The 21,807-nt window shown below is 45.3% G+C and overlaps 1 protein-coding gene across 3 annotated transcripts in view; it reads left to right on the forward strand.

Annotated features, from left to right (window-relative positions):
- MLLT1 (MLLT1 super elongation complex subunit) overlaps nucleotides 1-21,807 on the forward strand; it is a 281,660-nt gene that overhangs the window by 221,668 nt on the left and 38,185 nt on the right. For all 3 annotated transcript variants that reach the window (XM_030218367.1, XM_030218369.1, XM_030218368.1), the window contains one exon: nucleotides 4,747-4,828. In XM_030218367.1, coding sequence (XP_030074227.1) covers nucleotides 4,747-4,828 — 82 coding nt within the window. The remainder of the gene's footprint in view (nucleotides 1-4,746; nucleotides 4,829-21,807) is intronic.

Below are 21,807 nucleotides of genomic sequence, written 5' to 3' on the forward strand. Positions count from 1 at the left end.
TGCGATTAGTGCTTTTCATTATCGTGTAGAGGGTAAGCCTATCTCTGGACAGGCTTTAGTTGTTCGCTTCATGAGAGGTTTGCTTTTGTCAAAGCCCCCTGTCAAACCTCCACCAGTGTCATGGGATCTCAACATCATTCTCACCCAGCTGATGAAGCCTCCTTTTGAGCCACTGAATTCCTGCCATCTGAAGTATTTGACCTGGAGGGTCATCTTCTTGGTGGCTGTTACTTCAGCTCGTAGAGTAAGTGAGCTTCAAGCCTTGGCAGCCCATGCTCCTTATACTAAATTACATTATAACAGAGTAGTCCTCACTCACCCTAAGTTATTGCCAAAGGTGGTGTCGAAGTTCCATCTGAACCAGTCAATTGTCTTGCCAACATTTTTTCCCCGTCCACATTCCTGCCCTGCTGAACGTCAGTTGCATACATTGGACTGCAAGAGCGCATTGGCCTTCTATGTGGAGCGGACAAGCCCTTTCAGACAGTCCGCACAAATGTTTGTTTCTTTCGACCCCAACAGAAGGGGAGTTGCTGTTGGGAAACGCACCATTTCCAGTTGGCTAGCAGATTGCATTTCCTTCACTTACACCCAAGCTGGGCTGACTCTGGAGGGTCATGTCACGGCTCATAGTGTTCGAGCCATGGCAGCATCAGTGGCCCACTTGAAGTCAGCCACTATAGAAGAGATTTGCAAGGCTGCGATGTGGTCATTAGTCCACACATTCACATCTCATTACTGTCTTCAGCAGGATTCCCGACGCGACAGTCGGTTTGGGCAGTCGGTGCTGCAGAATCTGTTCGGGGTTTAGAATCCAACTCCACCCCCCCTAGGCCCATTTTTATGCTGTTCCAGGCTGCACTGTCAGATGTTTCTTCGTAGGTCAATCTTTATGTCCTCGCCGTTGCGAGGCCCAATTGACCATGTTTGTTGTTTTGAGTGAGCTTGGGGGCTAGGGATACCCATCAGTGAGAACATGCAGCCTGCTTGTCCTCAGAGAAAGCGAAGATACTTACCTGTAGCAGGTATTCTTCGAGGACCGCAGGCTTATTGTTCTCACAAACCCGCCCACCTCCCCTTTGGAGTTGTTGTTGTTCTTTATTTGCTACTGATATAACTGAGGCGGGAACGGACACTCGCGAATGGGAAGATGGCCGCGCATGTGCAGTGCGTCTGTCCCGCGTTCTGGAAGCTGTCACAAAGTTTGTTGATTTTTGCTGGAAAAATCTCCATTCTTGGGCCGCCGTGGACGCCGACCCATCAGTGAGAACAATCAGCCTGCTGTCTTCGGAGAATACCTGCTACAGGAAAGTATCTTCGCTTTATAGATATAGATATATAAATAGATATATATTTTTTTCCTGTTTGCAGGGGAAATGGTGGAAGCAAACCCGATACAGTATTCACTTCTGCCACTGCTTTATTAATTGGCAGTGGCCAGCTTGCCATTCTTTTGTACCTCACGTACCTCCAGTAGTAATTCTTTGTTTACCAGGAGGTCCCCTAGCCTTCACAGTACTGTCTCCATAGCTACAGAGATGAGCAAGTCCTATTATGAGTCCAAACCTCGTGTTTTAGGTAGGACAGTCACTACTGGGCAGAGAAACCCAATGTGCCACCTCAGTGCACGTCATGGAGAGAATGAACAGTGCTTAAGGGATGCAGGAGTTTTTCTGAAGAGGTTAAGAGGCCTAAAGGTACCAGGATGCCTTGAGTGAACGTATGAGATAGTGGGGAAACAACAATATACTACTGACCTCTGGGATGCAATGCAGTAGAAAAGACCAGATTAGAAAGCCAAATTAAACTGTTTCAAAGGGAGGTGCTGGGAAAAGTATGTTGATGGTATTTTGTCTGAAATTCACTGCAAGGAGATGTACATATGTCTTATTTTACAAAACAGGAAGATCATGACAGTGCATAACAAAATTTGTACAACAGTTAAAATAATAGGGTGGATAAGAACATTAGACTTGATCAGCAGTAGGCGAATACGCAAATAAAAGTACCTAAGCGGAGACATGAGCATCTTGTAGCAAATTTTCAACAGTATAGTATGATTCACTTCTTTAGAGGTTGTCTTAAGGTGATCAGTATAAGCATGGAGTCCTGTAAAGTTCAGCAGTTTAAAGTCTTTTCTCCCATTTCAAGAGGTAATGGATGCACAGCATATGGTATAAAGTCTGGAATGTCAATAGAGTCATTGGTAAACAGGTGTGTGGAATATGTTGTCCCATTAATAGTGATGGAGACCAGAGGTGTATGACTGCACCAGGTATTGTTCAGTAAATAGTTCGAACTGTACAGCTCAGCATTCCTAGGAAGGCGGATGTCATGTACTTGGGGAGCAATTGAAATGGAAATATTTTGGGGAGAGAACAGATGGTAGTACAAAATGTGTAAGGCAGTCGGTGAATATGAGAGTTTGGCAGCCAGGGAGCAGAAGGAAGAATTGTTCCAGCAGGAGCTGTCAGCCTCTTTAAACTAATGTGGTTCACACTGGAAATGAAAGGGTGGCTGTTCACACAAACTGGGATCCATAGGATTCAACGAAGTCCAGTTATCCTGTAGCTGCACCCATGTAACATGGTCCAAAGGATACATTAGCGTATTGTCAAATTGCACACTAGTGTTAACAGTGTGTTGTCCTGACCATGGGATGAAAGTACAGATAGAGCATACTTGCAAACAAACTGGAATACTAACTGTCCACCAATCAAGGTTAGCTATAGCAAATTTAGGCAGTTTGGTGCTAGCCATCTGGACAAGAGATGGTGGCCAGTGGCCTAACTTAGCAGTGATCAGAATTTCCTTTAAGATAGTAATAAGCTCGATCTGTACTTGAAATATTCTTTTCAAACCTATATTCTTCATATGTTAAGGTCACAATTTTCTGTTCTATAATGAGCGATATAAGAGCAAAGGTATCTACAATTACAGTGGATAATTTAGAGGATGCCTCATTAATAATAAGCAAAAGCAGGGTCATGGTGTTGTACCAGAGATGTCCAAAATATAGAACAGGAAAAGTTCTCTACGATGACGAATCACAGAAGGCAAAAGTAGAGACTAATAGATGATTCACCACTGGAGACGTGAGTCCAACAGTCTTTATTATATCTGATATAATAAAGACTGTTGGACTCACGTCTCCAGTGGTGAATCGTCTATTAGTCTCTACTTTTGCCTTCTGTACCAGAGATGTCCTCCAGGTAAAAGTCATATTATGAAAAAAAAATGTATATATATACTTTTGAGAAAGAGAGACCATATGTCCTATACTGAGTGTAGCAGCAGGGTGTAATATGCATGTATTTAAAGTGGTAAAAAGTTGATCAAAAGAGACCATAATCATGTATTTAATGTGCTTAATAGGGCATTCAGGAGAAATATATTGACTTGGCAAAAGGTGTTTTATCTAGAAATAGGCTTACAGCACTTAGTAGGGCAGAAAGATAATAACAGCAGTTCTGTGTGCATCTGGGTCAGCCTGATGTCTTTCAGTGAATGAGTGTGTGTCTGTCAGGGCTACGCAGGGGAGGAGTGTGTGGAATGGCTGCAGGGAGGAGGGTGTGTATGGACCTGTCTGTCTGGGTATGTATGTGTGTCTTTGTCCCTCTCTGGATTTAAATACTGAATTCTTTTCCCACACACCAGGCTATGATATAATTTGGTTAGTTTTACCAAGGAGGTGTGAATTTCTGTGAAGGCAGTGTTTATGGAGAAGGTTTATTTCTATTGTTTTTCCTTAGCAGTGGTTCTGGTTTGTTTTATTGCTGGGAAGCACAGGTGTTAGGAGACATCCTGTATTTCACTGATATTCCCAGGGATCAGACTAGGAGGGGGAGGGGGGAATGGCAGACCTGCTCTCCCAAAGGTCTTTAGTTGATACAGAATAGGGCCTGAAGCCTCAGGCTAACTCTTAGGGCCTTGCACAACATAAGGTAATGCTGACAGCTGTGACTTGTGAAAGGATGACACAAGGTGGTTTTTGAAAGATCACGAATTTGATAAAAACGTATGTCAGCCATCTGGTTTCATATTACATAGTAGTATAGTTGAGGAGGTTGAATGCAGATCTTCTGTGTTGAGTAGTGGTCTGCTGCTTTTGATAGCTCAGTAGTGTTACTCCAGAGTGAGGCAAAATGCAACAACTGCTTGACATCTGTTTTTTTGCCCCCCTTCAGTGGGAAAATTTGTTCCAAAATAACACCTTTTGTAGGCCAGCATATCAAATGTAAGCAGATTGTCCTTGCTAAGTGTTAATTTTTTCTGGCCTAGAACTCCTTTGCTGTTCACTTAACTATGTCCATATGTATAGCCATGACAATTTTCTGTTGGAAGTATGTTTTCTGGCTTTACCATTTGATGGTAAAAGATTTGCATTGGAAACAACAAAAGCTGTATCTAGCCAGCTATGTTTTTAATAACTGCTCTGGGGCTAAGGGATTTCTTTGTAGTAGTTGCTCCCCAACATGTTGAATATGTAAGAGAAACATGTTAAAAACGTAACATACCAAAAACATAACACAGGAGTAGCACTGCGAAGGTACATTGGCACTTCTCTAGCTCTGTGACAGTGAAGCGTACCTGTTTAAAGGTTTCAGGAAATGTGACCCTCAAACTGATCAATGCCGGGGTACAAAAACTTATTTGGGGGGGGGGGGGGGCTGGAGACTCCTGATGCCGTACACCTCTCGTTTATATATCTTCTTTCCTTTTCTTTCCGTTCTGTTGGGGGGAAAGTCCGCCCAGTCCAGCGCTTCCAACTCCAGTTCTGACTCCAGCTCTGACTCCGATTTTGAGCCATCGCAGAATCACAGTCAGGGTAAGTCTCTACTCTCCCTCAAAAGTTTTGTTTTGCTTTTGAGAAAGACAAATTACTAGTCTAGTAGTTGTGTATAGGAATTTGAGTGCTGTTAAATATCCAAGTTAATTTAAGAAATTTTGCTCGTTCTTTTAACCAGAGTTGCTAGAAACACTGGCATCTTCTTCCAGATGCAGGCCTGGGAGCCATTCTGCAAACTGTGTATATCATGGGCTTTGTTTTGCTCACATGGATGGGTAGCTGGGAAGGAGGAAAATATACCTCTGCTTTATTTCCTTAATTTTACCTTTTTATTTTGCAGATAAGATTATTGCCCATATGCACACAACTTAGCATATTTTAAAGAAGCAGCAGTAGTTATTTGTTCTCTTAATGTTCTGTCTAATATTGCAGTGGTAATAGGGGCATGGGGATCTTCCTATTTTCTAACCCCCTGTCCCCCAAATTGGGATGGTAGTGTGATGGGTGACAATATCTTCCAGGTATGTTTAAACAGTCAGCTCAGTTGGAACTAGCTTCTGCTGAATGATGTTTTGAGCCTGCCTTCACAACTACTGTATTGTATTCTAATAAATTCAGCTTAAAGCCAACTTTAGATTCCCCCAATATTCACTCCTCCCCCCCCCCCCCCCCCAGGGAATTCACAGTGACCAGCATTGCTCTCCTCTACCCCTCCAAAGAAGAAAAAAAAACCTGTGATGACTGGATCTCTCTTCATACCTCTTCTCACAGTTATTGTGTGGGGCCTTGATCATGTGCAGGTGCAATAACTATGAGAAGAGGTAAGAACAGAGATCTGCTCATCACGAGTGGGGTGGAGTTGAGAAATGGTGGTCATTATGGGTGTGAGGGGGGGCTGATAGAAATGGTGGTCATTGTGGGGTTGTGATAGTGGAATATAAATCTGTTCATATTCAAGTTAACATTCTCTCTTTGCCCCCCACCCTCTTTTTCCCTTAAAAAAAAAATTCTCCATTTATACTCGGGTTTATATTTGAGGACCAGTATATAAGATAGGATTATAAAAGACTAGCATAAACCATCACAATGAAAGCATATAATCTAACCTGCACCCCACTTACACATGCATACTCACTCACTCTGTGTGTGTGTGTGTGTGTGTGTCTCTCTCCCCCCCCCCCCCCCCCCCCCAACCCAACAGAATTCCATTAACCATACAAAGGTCACTGAGACCTGATCTCATGTTAAAAGATTCACTCCAGCTGTTAAAATGTCCTATAAATGAGTGTAGGGTAATAGCAGCCTTGATGTCTGTTGGTCAGTTTCTCCAGGTCTCAAACAATTTGCAATCACAAGGGCCAGTATTGCAAGGTCCAGACCATGGTTGCGCTTCTATTTAGCTGCTATTTTGCATACAGCTTCTAAACAAATTCTCTTCAACCTACATTGCTAGTTAAGACCCTTTTTATTACCCATACCGATCAACCCTCGTGACATGAGTCAAATTACTGTATAACAATATTGTTAGATAGAGTACAAGTCCACCATATATGATAAAAGGTCCCTCATTCCACCCGACACCTCCAACATACATCAGAAGTGCCCTCTAGAAACATTGCCTTTAATTTCACTGGAGTATAGTACCATCGAATAACAATTTTGTATACATTTTCCTTAATCAAAACAGATTAGAAAAAGCTTTTTTATGTTTAAAATTTTTTATTGATGACATTACAGAAGACACACTCCAGAGAAATATACAAAACATCCACTATGAAAACATGCATAATAAAAACAGCAAAATGAAGTCTGTCAGTGTTTTCACTTAGTTATCCCCTCCACCCTTACCCATCAGAACCTCCACCCCCCCCCCCCCCCCCCCTTTATATTCTATTTTTATGTGCAACAGATTTTATGAAGGGTACAGCAACTAAACCTAGTTGTCAAATACTTTATTCAACGGGCTAAGTTGCAAGATATGTTACGGAGGTATAAGTGGGTAAAATCCTTTGTCAAGGTTTTAACGATTTGTCCCTTTCCCTGTTCAACTCTTCTAAACCTCCCTTCCCTCCCCTCCAGTGTTTGGATACCTATCTGTTGAATGAACTACAAGTACCCATAGTCTGAACAAGTCGCACCTCTTTGATCCTCTCCCCCCCTCCCTAGAGGAAACATATACCAACGATAAAGAAACTATTGCGGTAAGAATCAAGTTGCAGGTGAGACCGCCCTTTTTTAGACCCCTACTGCCTAATGCTGAGTTAGTATCCCAACCCCCAACTGTACCGTCCCCCCCCCCCTTCCCCCTTGTGTCGTGCCTGACTTCTATCTGTCTAGAGTCATCTTCAGTGCCCCAATGAAAATCTATTCAAGACCTGACTACGTGCCAATGGTGAAATCTTGTTTAAATGGGCCTCCCAAACCAAAAGGAATCTGCTGCCTTTTGGGGGATAGGTGTGCTCCCTGTGATTCTCAGATCATAAGGCCATAAAGTTTATTTCTCCAGTACCAAAAGCAGGGGAGGTGATCCAATACCCAGTGATTGAGAATGCATTTCTTTCCAAGGATACATACTTTCCGAAGAACAATTTTTGTCCCAGAGGGCCAGGTCCCCATAAACTTTGGGTACTAAAAATTGTTCTTTCAAATGTAAAAAAAACTCTTGGTGCCCTAGGACTAAATGGAGAAACTGAAAAATAGCTTCCCAAAATGATTTAATTTGTCAACAGTGCCGCATCCCATGGGAAAAATAGGCACCCGCCGACGCACATTTCCTGGAGCTGATTGTGTCCACTGCCCCTGCATGAAATGCTTGTCGCTGAGAGAAATAAGCTCTGTATACCATCTGGAAATGACACTCCTGTAATTCCACACTATGTACTAAATGAGGAGTGCTTCTAAGAGTTGTCATAAGGAGCTGAGCAGTAACTAGCTGCCTCATTTCTTGCCTCCAGCAATCCAAGAAGTTTTTAGCTGGTGTTCATTTCTGCTTTCTTTGTGGAACCATGAAACTGAGATTGATCCTAAAGCATCCCGTTCCAAAAATTCCCGCAACTGCCGTTCAAAGGCCAAAGATAAGCTCTCCTCTGGAAGCGTGCCCAAATAATGGGATAACTGGATATAGGCAAAAATAGCCACTGGACCTTGTGCACACTGACTAATGAATTCTTGAGATAAGACCAATCCGTCAGCCTCTACCTGATCTTCCAGCAAGGACGCTCCCCTCTCTCCCAGCTACCGGAAGATCCGATTCTCAGTACCCAGCAAAAAATCCGCATTGCCACTCAGATGCAGCAAACCACTGCTGGAGGGGTCCTGTTGCCATAATGGAAGCAAATCTCTCCAGAGGGACCAAAGAGGTCAAAGCAAGATGCTCCTGCGAGCCCTCTCTGGTAGACGTTTTAAAGGATCATGGAGGAGATAGTTCAGATGCCAGGGGCAAAAGTAGACCCATTATAAGACTAAATCTGTGTAGGTAGTAGTTCCCAGGAGCCAATCCCACAGGTGATGGAGCAAACAGGCTTGGTTATAACATAAGAACACAAGAGTAGCCATACTGACTCAGATAAATACCATGTTGCGGTCGTGGACGATGTTTGTGCTCCTTGCTTATGTGCAAGTGTGGCATATCTTTGAGAATTGGTGTGATTGCAGGCATCACTTGATGAGACTTGGCCTTTTTTCAGGATGGTTTGGTTAAGTGTTTGGCATTTGCCTTCTTGAAATCTCATTTAGCAGCCTTATCTGCCTTTAGAAGTCCAATTTGGGGAAAGTCGTTAGTCCTCTCTGTTGGTTGTTTCCTTAGAGCAGTCAAACTTATAGAATCCAAGATGGTTTCAGCCTGGTAAGACATATGAAACTGCTGGACTGATGTTAATTATTTTGCCAAAAGATTTTCCAAGGTGCATCATACTTCTGAGCCGCTCAGAATGGAATCTGGTGAAGCAGTCGGCTCACCAGTTTTGTCAGCTATTTGAAATATAGCATCTGGAGCACAGAATGGGAGTGGAGAGTTGGCATCTGTTGTGCCCATACGGGGACAGGAACCTGCTGCTGCAGTTACTGGGCCAAATAAATCAGGCTGCGTTCTGGAGGAACACAGACCAAAGACAGGTTCCTGCATTGGTGATTAAACCTTCAGTTATAACTCTTCATACAATCTGGTCCGCTTTCGTGTAGTTGGAGGCCTCAGTTTCTAAGACTTCTGAAGACCTTGCTTCAATATCTAATAAACTGAAACTTAATATGACTCAACAGGAGATAAAGATGAAATTGACATTGCAGGGGATTGAGAAAATGGAGCAGTTTTTGAATCAAGAAGTTGTGTTTAATAGTATACAGGATAGACTAATACCTCATCATAGATTGGCAGTTATAGAGAATAAACTTCTTCGCATCTTAATTGTAACAATATACTGAGCTTCTTACTCTGTTAATGGTAGTTGATATTACAACATATTGTAAGCCACATTGAGCCTGCAAATGGGTGGGAAAATGTGGGATACAAATACGGCTAAATAAATAAACTAAGATCATTAAATTTGAGATTTATGTTTTGTTGGGGGGGAGGGGATGTGGAATGGGAAAGTTGTGAATGTTGAGAGGCCTCACTGTTTAGGGGAAGACTATAAGAAATAAAGCCCTTCTCTACTCTGTCTTGTTGGGATGTATCATGTCTCTTATCTTGTTTATGTAGCTGGAAGTCTCTGTTGTTTCTGAAAAATTCAATAAACAAATTTAAATATCAATTTGATTTGTGAACTTCCCAGAGTAGCTTTAGAATGAACTAGAGACCTTGAAAAAATATTTTTTGGAGATATTGAAAAAATATCATCTGAACTTATCCTCCAGTTTCTAAATGTTACTTTTTGCCTTTGAAATCTTGTCATGGTAACATTGAGAGATCTAATGTGTCCAGTGATGGTCTTGATGTGTTGGCAATCTTGGAGTGATCATTGGATGAAAAGACTAACAAAGTTACATTATTGGTAACTTTGTTTTTGAGCAAGACAAAGAGAATAATTAGTTTATATTGTCACAATTGATCTGCATTTTTTTCTTGGTCAGAAATTGTGAGAGTTTTCTGATTTTTGTGTAGATCTATGCAATATAGAAAAAAGAAATTTTTACTTGCTGCTCAGGTGGTACACTGTCTGGGAATAGAATTATTTGTAAGATTTTCCTGTAAATATTTATTTACTTTGTGAAGTTTATAAATATCTGTTCCATTATGTAGTTTCCCACTATTCCAGAACCTGTGGGATAGTTGTGTCCATCAAGCAGCAGATGGAGAGAGAACTGAAATCAAAGCTGAAACAGCTCTCTCTGCATCCAGTCTAGCTTCTCTGTGTTTTCTATCTCCAGCAAGTGGATGGACACACTTTTCAACCTCTGGTTTTGAGTGATTTGATCCTCGTCCAGTTGGTCAACTGGTCCCCAGTTGAGCTTTGTGAGTGGCTTGAGTCTGCAGTCATATCTGGAGGTCTTCAGATACCTATCTCTGGTGCCCTGTGAATTTACTTTTTTTTCCCTTCATCTCTCCTCTGTTTCCTGTGGAGCTCTCCGTTTCCAGCACTCCAACATAAAAAAAGAAGTTTGCTGGAGAGCGTGGGACAGAGTATCAGTCCTGATCCTTTCTCATCTGGGATAAGGCTTATGGAGACTATGAGCTTGGGGGAGGAGGGAGAACTAAAATTTGACTCAGAATTGCTTGGAGGGCTGCAAGTTCTACTTGGTGCAGGGGAGGGATCCTGACTCATTGCTTGGGACCATGTTGTGCTGCACTTCTGACAGTCTGGGTGAATTGCAACTTACATGGAGGCAGTTAAGCAGTGTTCCCACATTGGGACCTCAGAGCTTTTGCAGTGCATGCAAGCTAGGAATCCTGGAAGATGCAGAGGAAACGGTGGCAGCACGTCATCGGAGTTGGTGCAGCATCTGAATACGCTGGAGACTTTGGGCTGTCCGGCAGAGCTGGTGTGCAGTTTGATGCAGGAGAGCGTGGGAACAGGTGCCATTTTGTCAGGGACAACTGGCAGTGAGGAACGGCCTCTGGTCATAAGTCCCATTTCAGGCATGCCAATCTTCCTTTCATGTGGGCAGGAAGTCCTCCTCTGTCAGCTGGAGTGCCTAATGCTTCCCAAGCTTTGCAATGATGTGATGCTGGTCCACTCTTCTTTTTCTCCAGTGAATGGACTTTTTCAGAAGTTTCAGGAGGTGTGAGCCAAAATCATGTTGGACCAGTGGGTTCTGGATATTCTTACAGAAGGTTACAAGTTGGGGTTTTCTTCCCTGGCTGCTCCTCTCTCCTTGCAGTCTCCTTGTCTAAAGTGAACCAAGGAGGTCAAGGTACAGGCCACCCTAGGTTCCTTACTGGTGCACCAGGCCATTGTTCCAGTTCCCCAGGCTGAACAGGGACAAGGCAGATACTCCGTCTACTTCATTGTCCCAAAGAAGGAAGGCATCTTTTGCCTGGTCATAGATCTCAAAGGTCTAAACTGTTGCCTCTGAGTGTCCTGCTTTTGTATGGAAACACTATGAGCAGTCATAGCCTCAGTTCAAATTGGAGAATTTCTCACTATCCTTGATCGCAAGAAGCTGTACTTGCATATACCCATATGGCCACTGCATCAGATGTTTCTACATTTTGCAGTGCTGGGCTGTCACTTCCAGTTCACAGCTTTGCTCTTTGGTCTTCGCCATGGCATCTAAAACGTTTACCAAGGTTATAGTGGTGGTGGCGGCCGTCCTTCGGCGCCAGGGAATCAGAGTTCACCTGTATCTCAACAACTGGCTCATTCTTATGGTGCACTGTCCTATTTGGACAGCATTGCGACGATGGGCAAAGTTGTCGTTCTTCTACAGTCGGGTTGGGTGATCAATTTTGAGAGCATAAGAGTAGCCATACTGGGTCAGACCAATGGTCCATCTAGCCCAGTATCCTGTTTTCCAAACAGTGGCCAAGCCAGGTCACTCTATTGCAGACACTGGAGTATCCGTGCATTCTGTTTGATACAGCAGGGGAGAGTATCTTTTTCACGGAACGCAGGAGGTCGAAGCTGGTTCAACAGGTTCATCTTCTCAGTCAAGGCAGGCCCAGAGTCTGCAACTACATCCAGGTTCTGGGGTCAATGATGGTGGCGATGAAAGTGGTGCAGTGGGCAAGGGTTCATATTGTGACCATTAGAGGATTCTCTTCTCAGCCACTGGTCTCTGGTATCAAAGAACTACTACCTTCATCTTCCTTGGACGCTGGTTGCCAGACCAAGTATGCAGTGGTGGTTGTCACCCAAAAATTTGACTGTCAGAGCTCCCTTTTCGATAGCACAATAGGAGGCGTTGACAATGGTCACCAGCAGGTTGCGTTGGGGAGCTCATTACAAGTTCCATCTGGCACAGGGTACATGGATATTATAGGACTCTCAGTGGTCGATGAAATCATGTAGATGCTGAGGGCACTGCGGAATGCTTTACGTGATTTCGCTACCTTTTTGGCGGGGGCTCCGGTCTGAGTTTTTTCTCCAACAGTGTGGCAGTGGCTTATATCAGTGAGCAAGGCAGGACCTACTGCCATCCGATGGCGGTGGATGCGGCCTCCCTCATGAGTTGGCTAGAGAAAAATCTCTGCCTAGTGGCAGCTCACATTGCTGAGTTCTTCAATGTGGAGGCGTACTTTCTCAACAGACAGTCCTTGGACTCGGGAGAATGGGAACTATCTAGCCTGAAATTTTCAACTGATAGTGAACCAATGGGGGGGGGGGGGGGGGGGTCTCCACTTCTGGTGACAAAAATGAATGCCAAAGAACTGCCAGATGCCCTACTGCAGTTCTGGCTAGAGGCATGTCTACTGGTTCTTCCCTCCTTGGCCCATTGTAGGCCAGGTGTTGAAAAGGATCACATTGCACCAGGGTCGAATAATCCACATAGCCATGGATTGGCAGCAGGTGCCGTGATATCCAGACCTGATTCACCTGCTGGACGGACAGAGATCCTCACCATCTTCCACAGGTACATGGCCTACTGAAGCAAGGTCGGTACTCGTGGAGGATCTATGCCCCTTTGGTCTTACAGCTTGGCAATTTAAAGTGTTTATTCTGATACATGCATATCTTGAGTTATATAACTGAATTTCCAGCAGATATTCTCACAAAAAAGCATTAAAATAATTAGTACCTCAGTATGCCGTCACCATTACAGAGTTACACGGGGACAGAAATATAACTCGTCCCTGTAGGAATCTAACCTGTTCCCACTGCCACAAGTAATCTCCCCTGGCCCACCCAACCCTGCCCCCACTGCACTGCATCACACTTAGCCACACAGTCACCTTGACCCCCTCCCCCCCCCCCCCCCCAAAGAAAGCCAGATTCTATAAGCAGTGAAAATACGGTAAAATAACATAAATGCATTTTCTTCTGTACTCTGCTAAATAAAAAACTTTAAAAAATATGCACATTTCCAAAAAAGCAAACAGCGTGACCCCCTTTCCTCTCCATCCCCTTCTATCCCATGTGCTTTGTTTCCCCTTTCCCTGTTTGTTCTCCATGTATTTTCCCCTTACCAGAATTTTCCTAGCCCCCCTCCCTCCACCCTTCCACCCTTGCTCCCTCCTACCCCCCCCCCCCCCCCCCATGCACAACTCCATCCACCTTCCTCTCCCTTCAAGCCCTGGATGCCCTCCCCGAACGTACCTCAGTACATCCTGTGGTCTAGTAGCCTCTTTGGGGCAGGAAAGATCCCCGGTGTTTCCTGCCGCTGCCGTAGAAGTAAGGCTGCCTCTTGAAGTCTCAACAGCTATTTTAAAGAAACAGCGGCAGCGAGAGGATCAGCAGCAGTGGGCAGGAAAGAAGGGATCTTTCCTGCCCCAAAGAGGCCACTAGAAGACCACCAGGATGTGCTGAGGTACGTTCGGGAGGGCACCCTGAGGCTTGGGGGAGGGAACCCTGCAGGACCTGGGTCCGTCCCTGCAGGATTCCCGCTAAACCCGTACCAATCTCTAGTCTCCATCTCTTAAACATTTCTCTTCAGTTTAAAGATGACTGCCACATTTTTCCTCTCTTATATACACAATCAATAACCAATTGACTAAAACTAACCAATCACAAAACCCTGGACTGTACCAATGACATCCATTCTAATTCAGCATTTAAGCCAAATGGATTCAATGAATTAAGCCTATATATCCAATTCTTCTCTTTATAGTTCAAAACTTTGTCATAATTACCACTCTCCCAACCTTCTTTCACTGCATCAATAATCACCATATGATATCTTTGACTTGATGGTGATATTTTTTTGTAAGAACAATATCCACGAACGCCAAAGGTTTATTTTCTCTTATAAGAGTTTAGATAAACCTGGTCGTCCAGTTGTCTCTACCAGAAATTCTGTTCAACCTTTATCAAAATTTGTGGATAATTTTTTTGAGAACTGATGCTGTTAAGATTAGGTCATATTTGAAGGGCTCAGCACATTTGCTAAGAATTATACAAGAGCAGGAAGATATTCATATTTCATCTTGCATCTGACTTTGGATGTTACCTCTGTTTATACTAAAATACCCTAGTCTGGTGCGTTGAAAGTTATTGGTACTACTTTGGAAGGTTGTACAGGTCCACAGTGGATTACTACTGAATTTTTGCTAAATCTTTGAGTTAGTGATTGAGAGAATTTTAGTATGTTTACAAATATAAATGACCAGCAAATGCAAGAGGTGGCTTGTGCCATCTGTAGCCACCCTATATATGAACAATTTTGAGGAACGTCCTCTTTCTGACTCTTCTCAATTTCATCAGGTGTTATTATGGAAATGGTTTTTGGATGTGTTTTTCATATGAACAAGTCTAGAAGGTTTAAATTAAGAAAGATAATGTTTAAACATGTTTTTCCAAAATTTAGAACCAATAACGATTTGGTACATTAAGCTTAGGTAGCAATGATTTTATGAGCTACCAGAATGTTATCACTGAGGTTCTTGAAATTGGATTCTAAGGTGTTTATTACTGCAGTAGAAGTCTGTCTGTTGGATGATGATATATGCTCTATTCTCCAAAGACAAGCAGGCTGCTTGTTCTCGCATATGGGTGACGTCCACGACAGCCCCAGGTCCGGAAAATCTTCCTAGCAAGAAAAGTTGCTAAAGCCTTCGAGCACGTGGGTGTGCACACTGCGCATGCGCGGCCATCTTCCCACCCGACGCGCGAGAGTCCCGCTTCGGTCTTTTTTCCGCAGTCAAGAGCGGCTGTTTATGGCGGTTCTGTGCCCCAGAAAAGAAGAGCCTTTGTTTTTAGTCGGCTTTTTGCCGGGTTTTTCTTCTTCATCGTGCTCCTGTACGAGCTGTTTAGTTTTCTTAAAAAAAAAAAAAAAAAAAATTTCCCTTAGTTTCTTTAGTTTTTGCCCTCAAGTTTCCTTTCGTCGTCGTGTGCGGTCATTTTGGCTGCCCGTATGGGTTTTCTCCCTTTTTTTGTGCCCTTCCTTTGGCACCATCGCGAATTTTGATTTCTCCGCCACTATTTTTCCGTCGATGACATCGAGGCTCATCAGCGGCTTCAAGAAGTGCACTCGGTGCAACCGGGCAATCTCAGGCACCGACCCTCACGCGTGGTGTATCCAGTGCCTTGGGCCTGACTATTGCCCAGACGCATGTAAGTTGTGTCTTAGCCTTAAAAAGCGGACACAAGCGTCGAGACAAGATCAACGGGAATGTCTGTTTGGAGCTTTGCCAGGTATTTCGCGACAGCGGTACCGAGGTCGTCGATGTCGGCACCGGAGAGTGCATCAACCTCAGGAGCGCAGGTAATGGCTGTCCAGAGACCATCACATGCTGGCAGCAGTGAACCATCGAGTGGGTCTCCACCTGCCTCGAGGGCTCCTGGGTTACAGGCCCATCGGGACCGACCCCTTTCAGACCCGACCCCGAGGAGGCGTGTGGATTCCACGTCCTCTTCGATACTGAGGGGTACTGGTGGCGTGCCTCGAGCGAACGCAAAGAAGCACCGTCATCGGTCCCCTTCTCGTCATGATACTGAGAGCTCCGGGGCGTAGACGCCGGGAGGACCGCTCACCCTCTATACAAGAGGTATCGATGCGCCAGTCTCCAGACAGCCCGGTACCGCCGCCGCCTCTTCGGTCCATGCCATTCTTCCAGGGATCCTGGAAAGGCTGCTGCAACCGTCTGTTCTGGTACCAGAGGTGCTTGCGCCGACGGTACCGTCGATAGATGCGGCGGCTGGCTCCCCACCTGTGCTGAGGCCCTCGACGTCGGCCTTGGCTGCCCCCTGGGTTGACTCTCCGTCGACATCGATGGAGGGAGCTTCATCGCCGCCGGCACGGGAGTCCACTTCTCAGCATCGCCATCAAGGACATAGCCCCTCAGCGTCGAGACGGGCTCGGCTTCGGACTGCAGTCAGAGAACTCCTGTCCGATACCGAAGGGGAGGCCTCGTGGGAGGCAGAGGAGGACCCAAGATATTTCTCTTCTGAGGAGTCTTGTGGCCTTCCCTCTGATCCTACTCCTTCGCCAGAGACAAAGCTTTCTGCCCCGGAGAGTTTATCTTTCTCGTCCTTTGTCCGGGAAATGTCTACGGCCATTCCCTTCCCGGTTGTAACTGAGGATGAGCCCAGGGCTGAGATGTTCGAGGTCCTGGACTGTCCTTCGCCACCTAAGGAGTCCTCCACTGTTCCTATACATAATGTCCTTAAGCAGACACTGTTGAGGAACTGGATGAAACCACTATCTAACTCCACCATTCCTAAGAAGGTTGAGTCCCAGTATAGGATTCCCAGAGACCCAGAGTTGATGAAGGCCAGTTGCCTCATGACTCGGGGGTTGTGGATTCTGCTCTCAAGAGAGCCAAAGGTAGGAGAGATTTTATTTTTTTATTTTTGTTACATTTGTACCCCGCACTTTCCCACTCATGGCAGGCTCAATGCGACTTACATGGGGTAATGGAGGGTTAAGTGACTTGCCCAGAGTCACAAGGAGCTGCTTGTGCCTGAAGTGGGAATTGAACTCAGTTCCCCAGGACCAAAGTCCACCACCCTAACCACTAGGCCACTCCACCCTAACCACTCCTCCACCTCCACCTCGCCTCAGCGCCCCCCGGGACTGGAGGCTCGGACTTTGGACTCTTTTGGGAGGAAGGCCTACCAGTCAGCTATGCTCATCTCCAAATCCAGTCCTACCAGCTCTACACGAGCATTCATTTACGGAATAATGTGAAGCAACTGGCGGACCTGGTCGATCAGCTCCCTTCGGAGCAGGCTAGGCCTTTTCAGGAGATGTTCAGGCAGCTGAAGGCGTGTCGTAAATTCCTGTCCAGGGGTACTTAACAATTCTTTTAATGTGGCGTGCAGTGATGGGCAGACTCTCATGGCTGTGTGCCTCTGACCTAGACAATCGAGTCCAGCAGCGGCTTGCAGATGCTCCTTGCCGGGGGGATAATATTTCCGGCGAGAAAGTCGAACAGGTGGTAGAGCAGCTCCACCTGCGGGAAACGGCATTCAACAAACTCTCCCACCGGGCGCCTTCAGCATCTACCTCATCAGGTAGACGTTTTTACGGGGGAAGAAGGAATGCTCCCTATGCTTACAATAAGCGTAGGTACAATCCACCTTCCTACCAGCCTGCTCAGGCTCAACCCCAGCACGCTCGTTCTCGTCAACAGCGTGCGCCTCGTCAGGCCCCTGTAGCGCCCCAGCAAAAGCATGGATGTTAGTCACCTAGGATGATGGAGGGGGGATGTAGGTTCAAGAAAGAATGAAAGAGACTTATCACGGGGTCGATAAATGACTGCCAATCGGAGAGGCAGAGGAGTGAAAAGGCGGATGGAGTGGACTTCAAAGGACAAAAAGCAGTGAGACTGGGGTGGAAGAAGAGGTTGGAATTTAAGGAGAGAGCAGCAATCCAACGCCACCTCCACGGCCGGCAGGGCAAGGGGTATGAGAAAAAAGATAACCACCATGGCAAAGGGCTGCAACAGAAGTAGAGTCATCAGGGGAGAGCCAAGTTTCAGTTAAGGCAAGCAGATGGAGGGAACGAGAAATGAAGAGGTCATGAATGTAGGGAAGTTTATTGCAGATGGAGCGGGCATTCCATAGGGCGCAAGAGAAGGGTAAGGAGTACCCAAAGTCCCATTTCATTCCAGTTCAACAACTAGAATACATAGGAGCTCTGCTGGACTATCAGACAGCTCAGGCCTATCTTCCCACGGCGAGGGCGGACAAACTTCTCTCCCTGGTTTCCTTGGCCAGTGCGTCTCAGCAGATCACAGCTTGGCAGATGTGGAGACTTCTGTGCCATATGGCCTCCACAGTTCATGTGACTCCCATGTCACGCCTTCACATGAGATCTTCTCAGTGGACCCTAGCTTCCCAGTGGTATCAAGCTACAGGGGATCTAGAAGATGCAATCCTGTTCTCCACCGCTTTTCACAACTCCCTGATCTGGTGGACGATTTGATCCAATTTGACCTTGGGACGTCCCTTCCAAATTCCTCAGCCTCAAAAAGTGCTGACTACGGATGCATCTCTCCTAGAGTGGGGAGCTCGTGTGGATGGGCTCCACATTCAGGGAGCTTGGTCCCTTCAGGATCAGGTCTTCAGATAAATCTCCTGGAGTTGTGAGCGATATGGAACGCTTTAAAAGCTTTCAGAGATCAGCTGTCCAATCAAATTATCCAAATTCAGACAGATCTGGCCGACAGGTTGAGTAGGTTAATGCAACCTCACAAGTGGTCTCTCAACAGGACAGTTGTCCACAAGATCTTCCGAGCGTGGGGCATCCCCTCGGTGGATCTTTTTGCCACTCAGATCAATTACAAAGTCCCTCAGTTCTGTTCCAGACTTCAGGCTTATGACAGGCTAGCCTTGGATGCCTTTCTCCTACATTGGGGTTCAGGCCTTCTGTACGTGTATCCTCCCATACCTCTGGTGGGGAAGACTTTGCTGGAACTACAGCAAGACCGCGGAACCATGATTCTGATTGCACCCTTTTGGCCGCGTCAGATTTGGTTCCCTCTTCTTCTGGAGTTCTTCTCTGAAGAACCGTATAGATTGGAGTGTTTTCCAACACTCAGAACGAGGGGGCGCTTCTGCATCCCGACCTCCAGTCTCTGGCTCTCACGGCCTGGATGTTAAGAGCGTAGACTTCACTTCCTTGGGTCTTTCTGAGGGTGTCTCCAGAGTCTTGCTTGCTTCCAGGAAAGATTTCACGAGGAGGTGTTACTCTTTTAAATGGAGGAGGTTTGCTGTCTGGTGTGATAGCAAGGCCCTCGATCCTCGCTCTTGTCCTACACAGACCCTGCTTGAATACCTTCTGCGCTTGTCAGAGTCTGGTCTTAAAACCAACTCCGTAAGAGTTCACCTTAGTGCTATTAATGCTTATCATTATCGTGTGGAAGGTAAGCCTATTTCTGGACAGCCTTTAGTTGTTCGATTCATGAGAGGTTTGCTTTTGTCAAAGCCTCCTGTCAAACCTCCTACGGTGTCATGGGATCTCAACGTCATCCTCATCCAGCAGATGAAAGCTCCTTTTGAGCCACTGGATTCCTGCCATCTGAAGTATTTGACCTGGAAGGTCATTTTCTTGGTGGCTGTTTCTTCAGCTTGTAGTCAGTGAGCTTCAAACCTTGGTAGCCATGCTCCTTATACTAATTTCATCATAACAGAGTAGTCCTCCGCACTCACCCTAAGTTCTTGCCGAAGGTGGTGTCGGAGTTACCTCTGAACCAGTCAATTGTCTTGCCCACATTTTTTCCCCGTCCTCATACCCGCCCTGATGAACGTCAGTTGCATACATTGGACTGCAAGAAAGCATTGGCCTTCTATATGGAGCGCACAAGCCCCTTCAGATAGTCTGCCCAAATGTTTGTTTCTTTCGACCCCAACAGAAGGGGAGTTGCTGTCAGGAAATGCACCATTTCAAATTGTCTAGCAGATTGCATTTCCTTCACTTACGCCTAAGCTGGGCTGACTCTTGAGGGTCATGTCACGGCTCATAGTTTTAGAGCCATGGCAGAGTCAGTGGCCCACTTGAAGGCAGCCACTATTGAAGAGATTTGCAAGGCTGCAACGTGGTCATCTGTCCACACATTCACATCTCATTACTGTCTTCAGCAGGATTCCCGACGCGACAGTCGGTTTGGGCAGTCGGTGCTGCAGAATCTGTTCGGGGTTTAGAATCCAACTCCACCCCCCTAGGCCCATTTTTATTCTGTTCCAGGCTGCACTCTCAGATGTTTCTTCATAGGTCAATTTTTGTTATGTCTCGCTGTTGCAAGACCCAGTTGACCCTGTTTGTCAAACGAGTGAGCCTAGCGGCTAGGGATACCCATATGTGAGAACAAGCAGCCTGCTTGTCCTCGGAGAAAGCGAAGTTACTTACCTGTAGCAGGTATTCTCCAAGGACAGCAGGCTGATTGTTCTCACCAACCCACCCGCCTTCCCTTTGGAATTGTTCCTTTCTTTGGTTTTGCTTCATAAGTTGACTGAAGCGGGACTCTCGCGCGTCGGGCGGGAAGATGGCCACGCATGCGCGCAACCGTGTGCTCGGAAGGCTTTAGCAACTTTTGTTGCTAGGAAGATTTTCCGGACCTAGGGCTGCTGTGGACGTCACCCATATGTAAGAACAATCAGCCTACTGTCCTCGGAGAATACCTGCTACAGGTAAGTAACTTCTCTTTTCCAACATTCCAAAAGACAGAGCCATCTCCAGGAGCAGGATCAATTTAATTCCCATATCATCCTCCCTTCCCCCAACACATCACATCCTCTTAAGATGTCCCACCAAATCTTAACTACAACCATGCAGAATAAAGTAAACAGGTTATTATCAACTGACTCTCTCTCGTTCTATGTGTGTGTGTGTGTATTGGTAGACAGGGCCCTTAATTTGTTATGTAAGCTGTATTGAACCTGAGCTTTCTTGGGAAAATGTGGGGTAGAAATGTCATCATAAAAAATAATTATAGTTCAAACTGCATTAAATTTTGCAGATGGTCAAATTGAAACTACTCAATCATTCTCTGTAAAGTATTATGTGACAATGTAAAACCACTGAATAAAGCAGAGAAAATTGTTCATATTTCAGTGTGTGTGGATAAATGCCGTGACCTGGATCATGTGTCTGGCACTTTCTGTCCCTTATTCTAAGCAAGCCAAGAGCTTTGACTGCTAGCTTAAGAGGTCCCACCAGGATTTCTCTGTAACCTAAGATGTATCCCATCTGGCCCCATAGCTTTGTCCACTTTCAGAGTTTCAAGTTGTTTATAAACACTTTCTTCTGTGAACTGTGCAATGTCCACTCCATTCCTAGATATACACTTGGGCAGCCGACTGCTGTCCATCCTCCAGGATTTTCTTCCGTGAATCCTGAAGACAGGTATTTGTTTAGATGTTCACTTTATCCTCATCGCCTTCCACATAGCTATTCTCAGTGTCTTTCAGTCTACCAATTCCATTCCTAGCTTTTCTCCTTTCCCCAATATTTCTAAAAGGGTCTTGTCATCTCTCTTTACATCTTTAGCCATTTTTTTCTTCTGCCTGCACTTTCGCTAGCTTTATTTACTTCTTTGAGTTTATTGTGGTAATTCTTGTCTGTGATCCTCTTGTTGCTTTCTTTTATATTTCTTGAACATAGCCTCTGTTGCCCTATTTTCTCATCCACTTGTTTGGAGAACAATATAGGCTACCTGTTTCTCTAGTTTTTCTTTCCTTGTATAAAGATCTTTTGCCATATTAAGAGCATCTTTCAGATCGAACCACTGTGCTTCCACTCTTCCAATGTCTACAGACAGGAGTACAGACAGATAAGGGTGGCTATCTTATCTGTTAATCTAACTTTAGGAGAAATTGCACGTGCAGTCAGAAAATATATAAACAGTTGACCCCAGCTAGGGTACTTATGGTAAGCAAGCCCTGCAGCAGTATGTTCTGCAGTATGTTCTGCCAATGTTAGTTTTTTAAATGAATGTTTTTTTGAGTATGACAACACTCAAACCAAGCAAATTATGTTAAATCTAT

The sequence above is a fragment of the Microcaecilia unicolor genome, chromosome 11 (assembly GCF_901765095.1).
Source record: "Microcaecilia unicolor chromosome 11, aMicUni1.1, whole genome shotgun sequence".
In the NCBI taxonomy this organism is placed as follows: domain Eukaryota; kingdom Metazoa; phylum Chordata; class Amphibia; order Gymnophiona; family Siphonopidae; genus Microcaecilia; species Microcaecilia unicolor.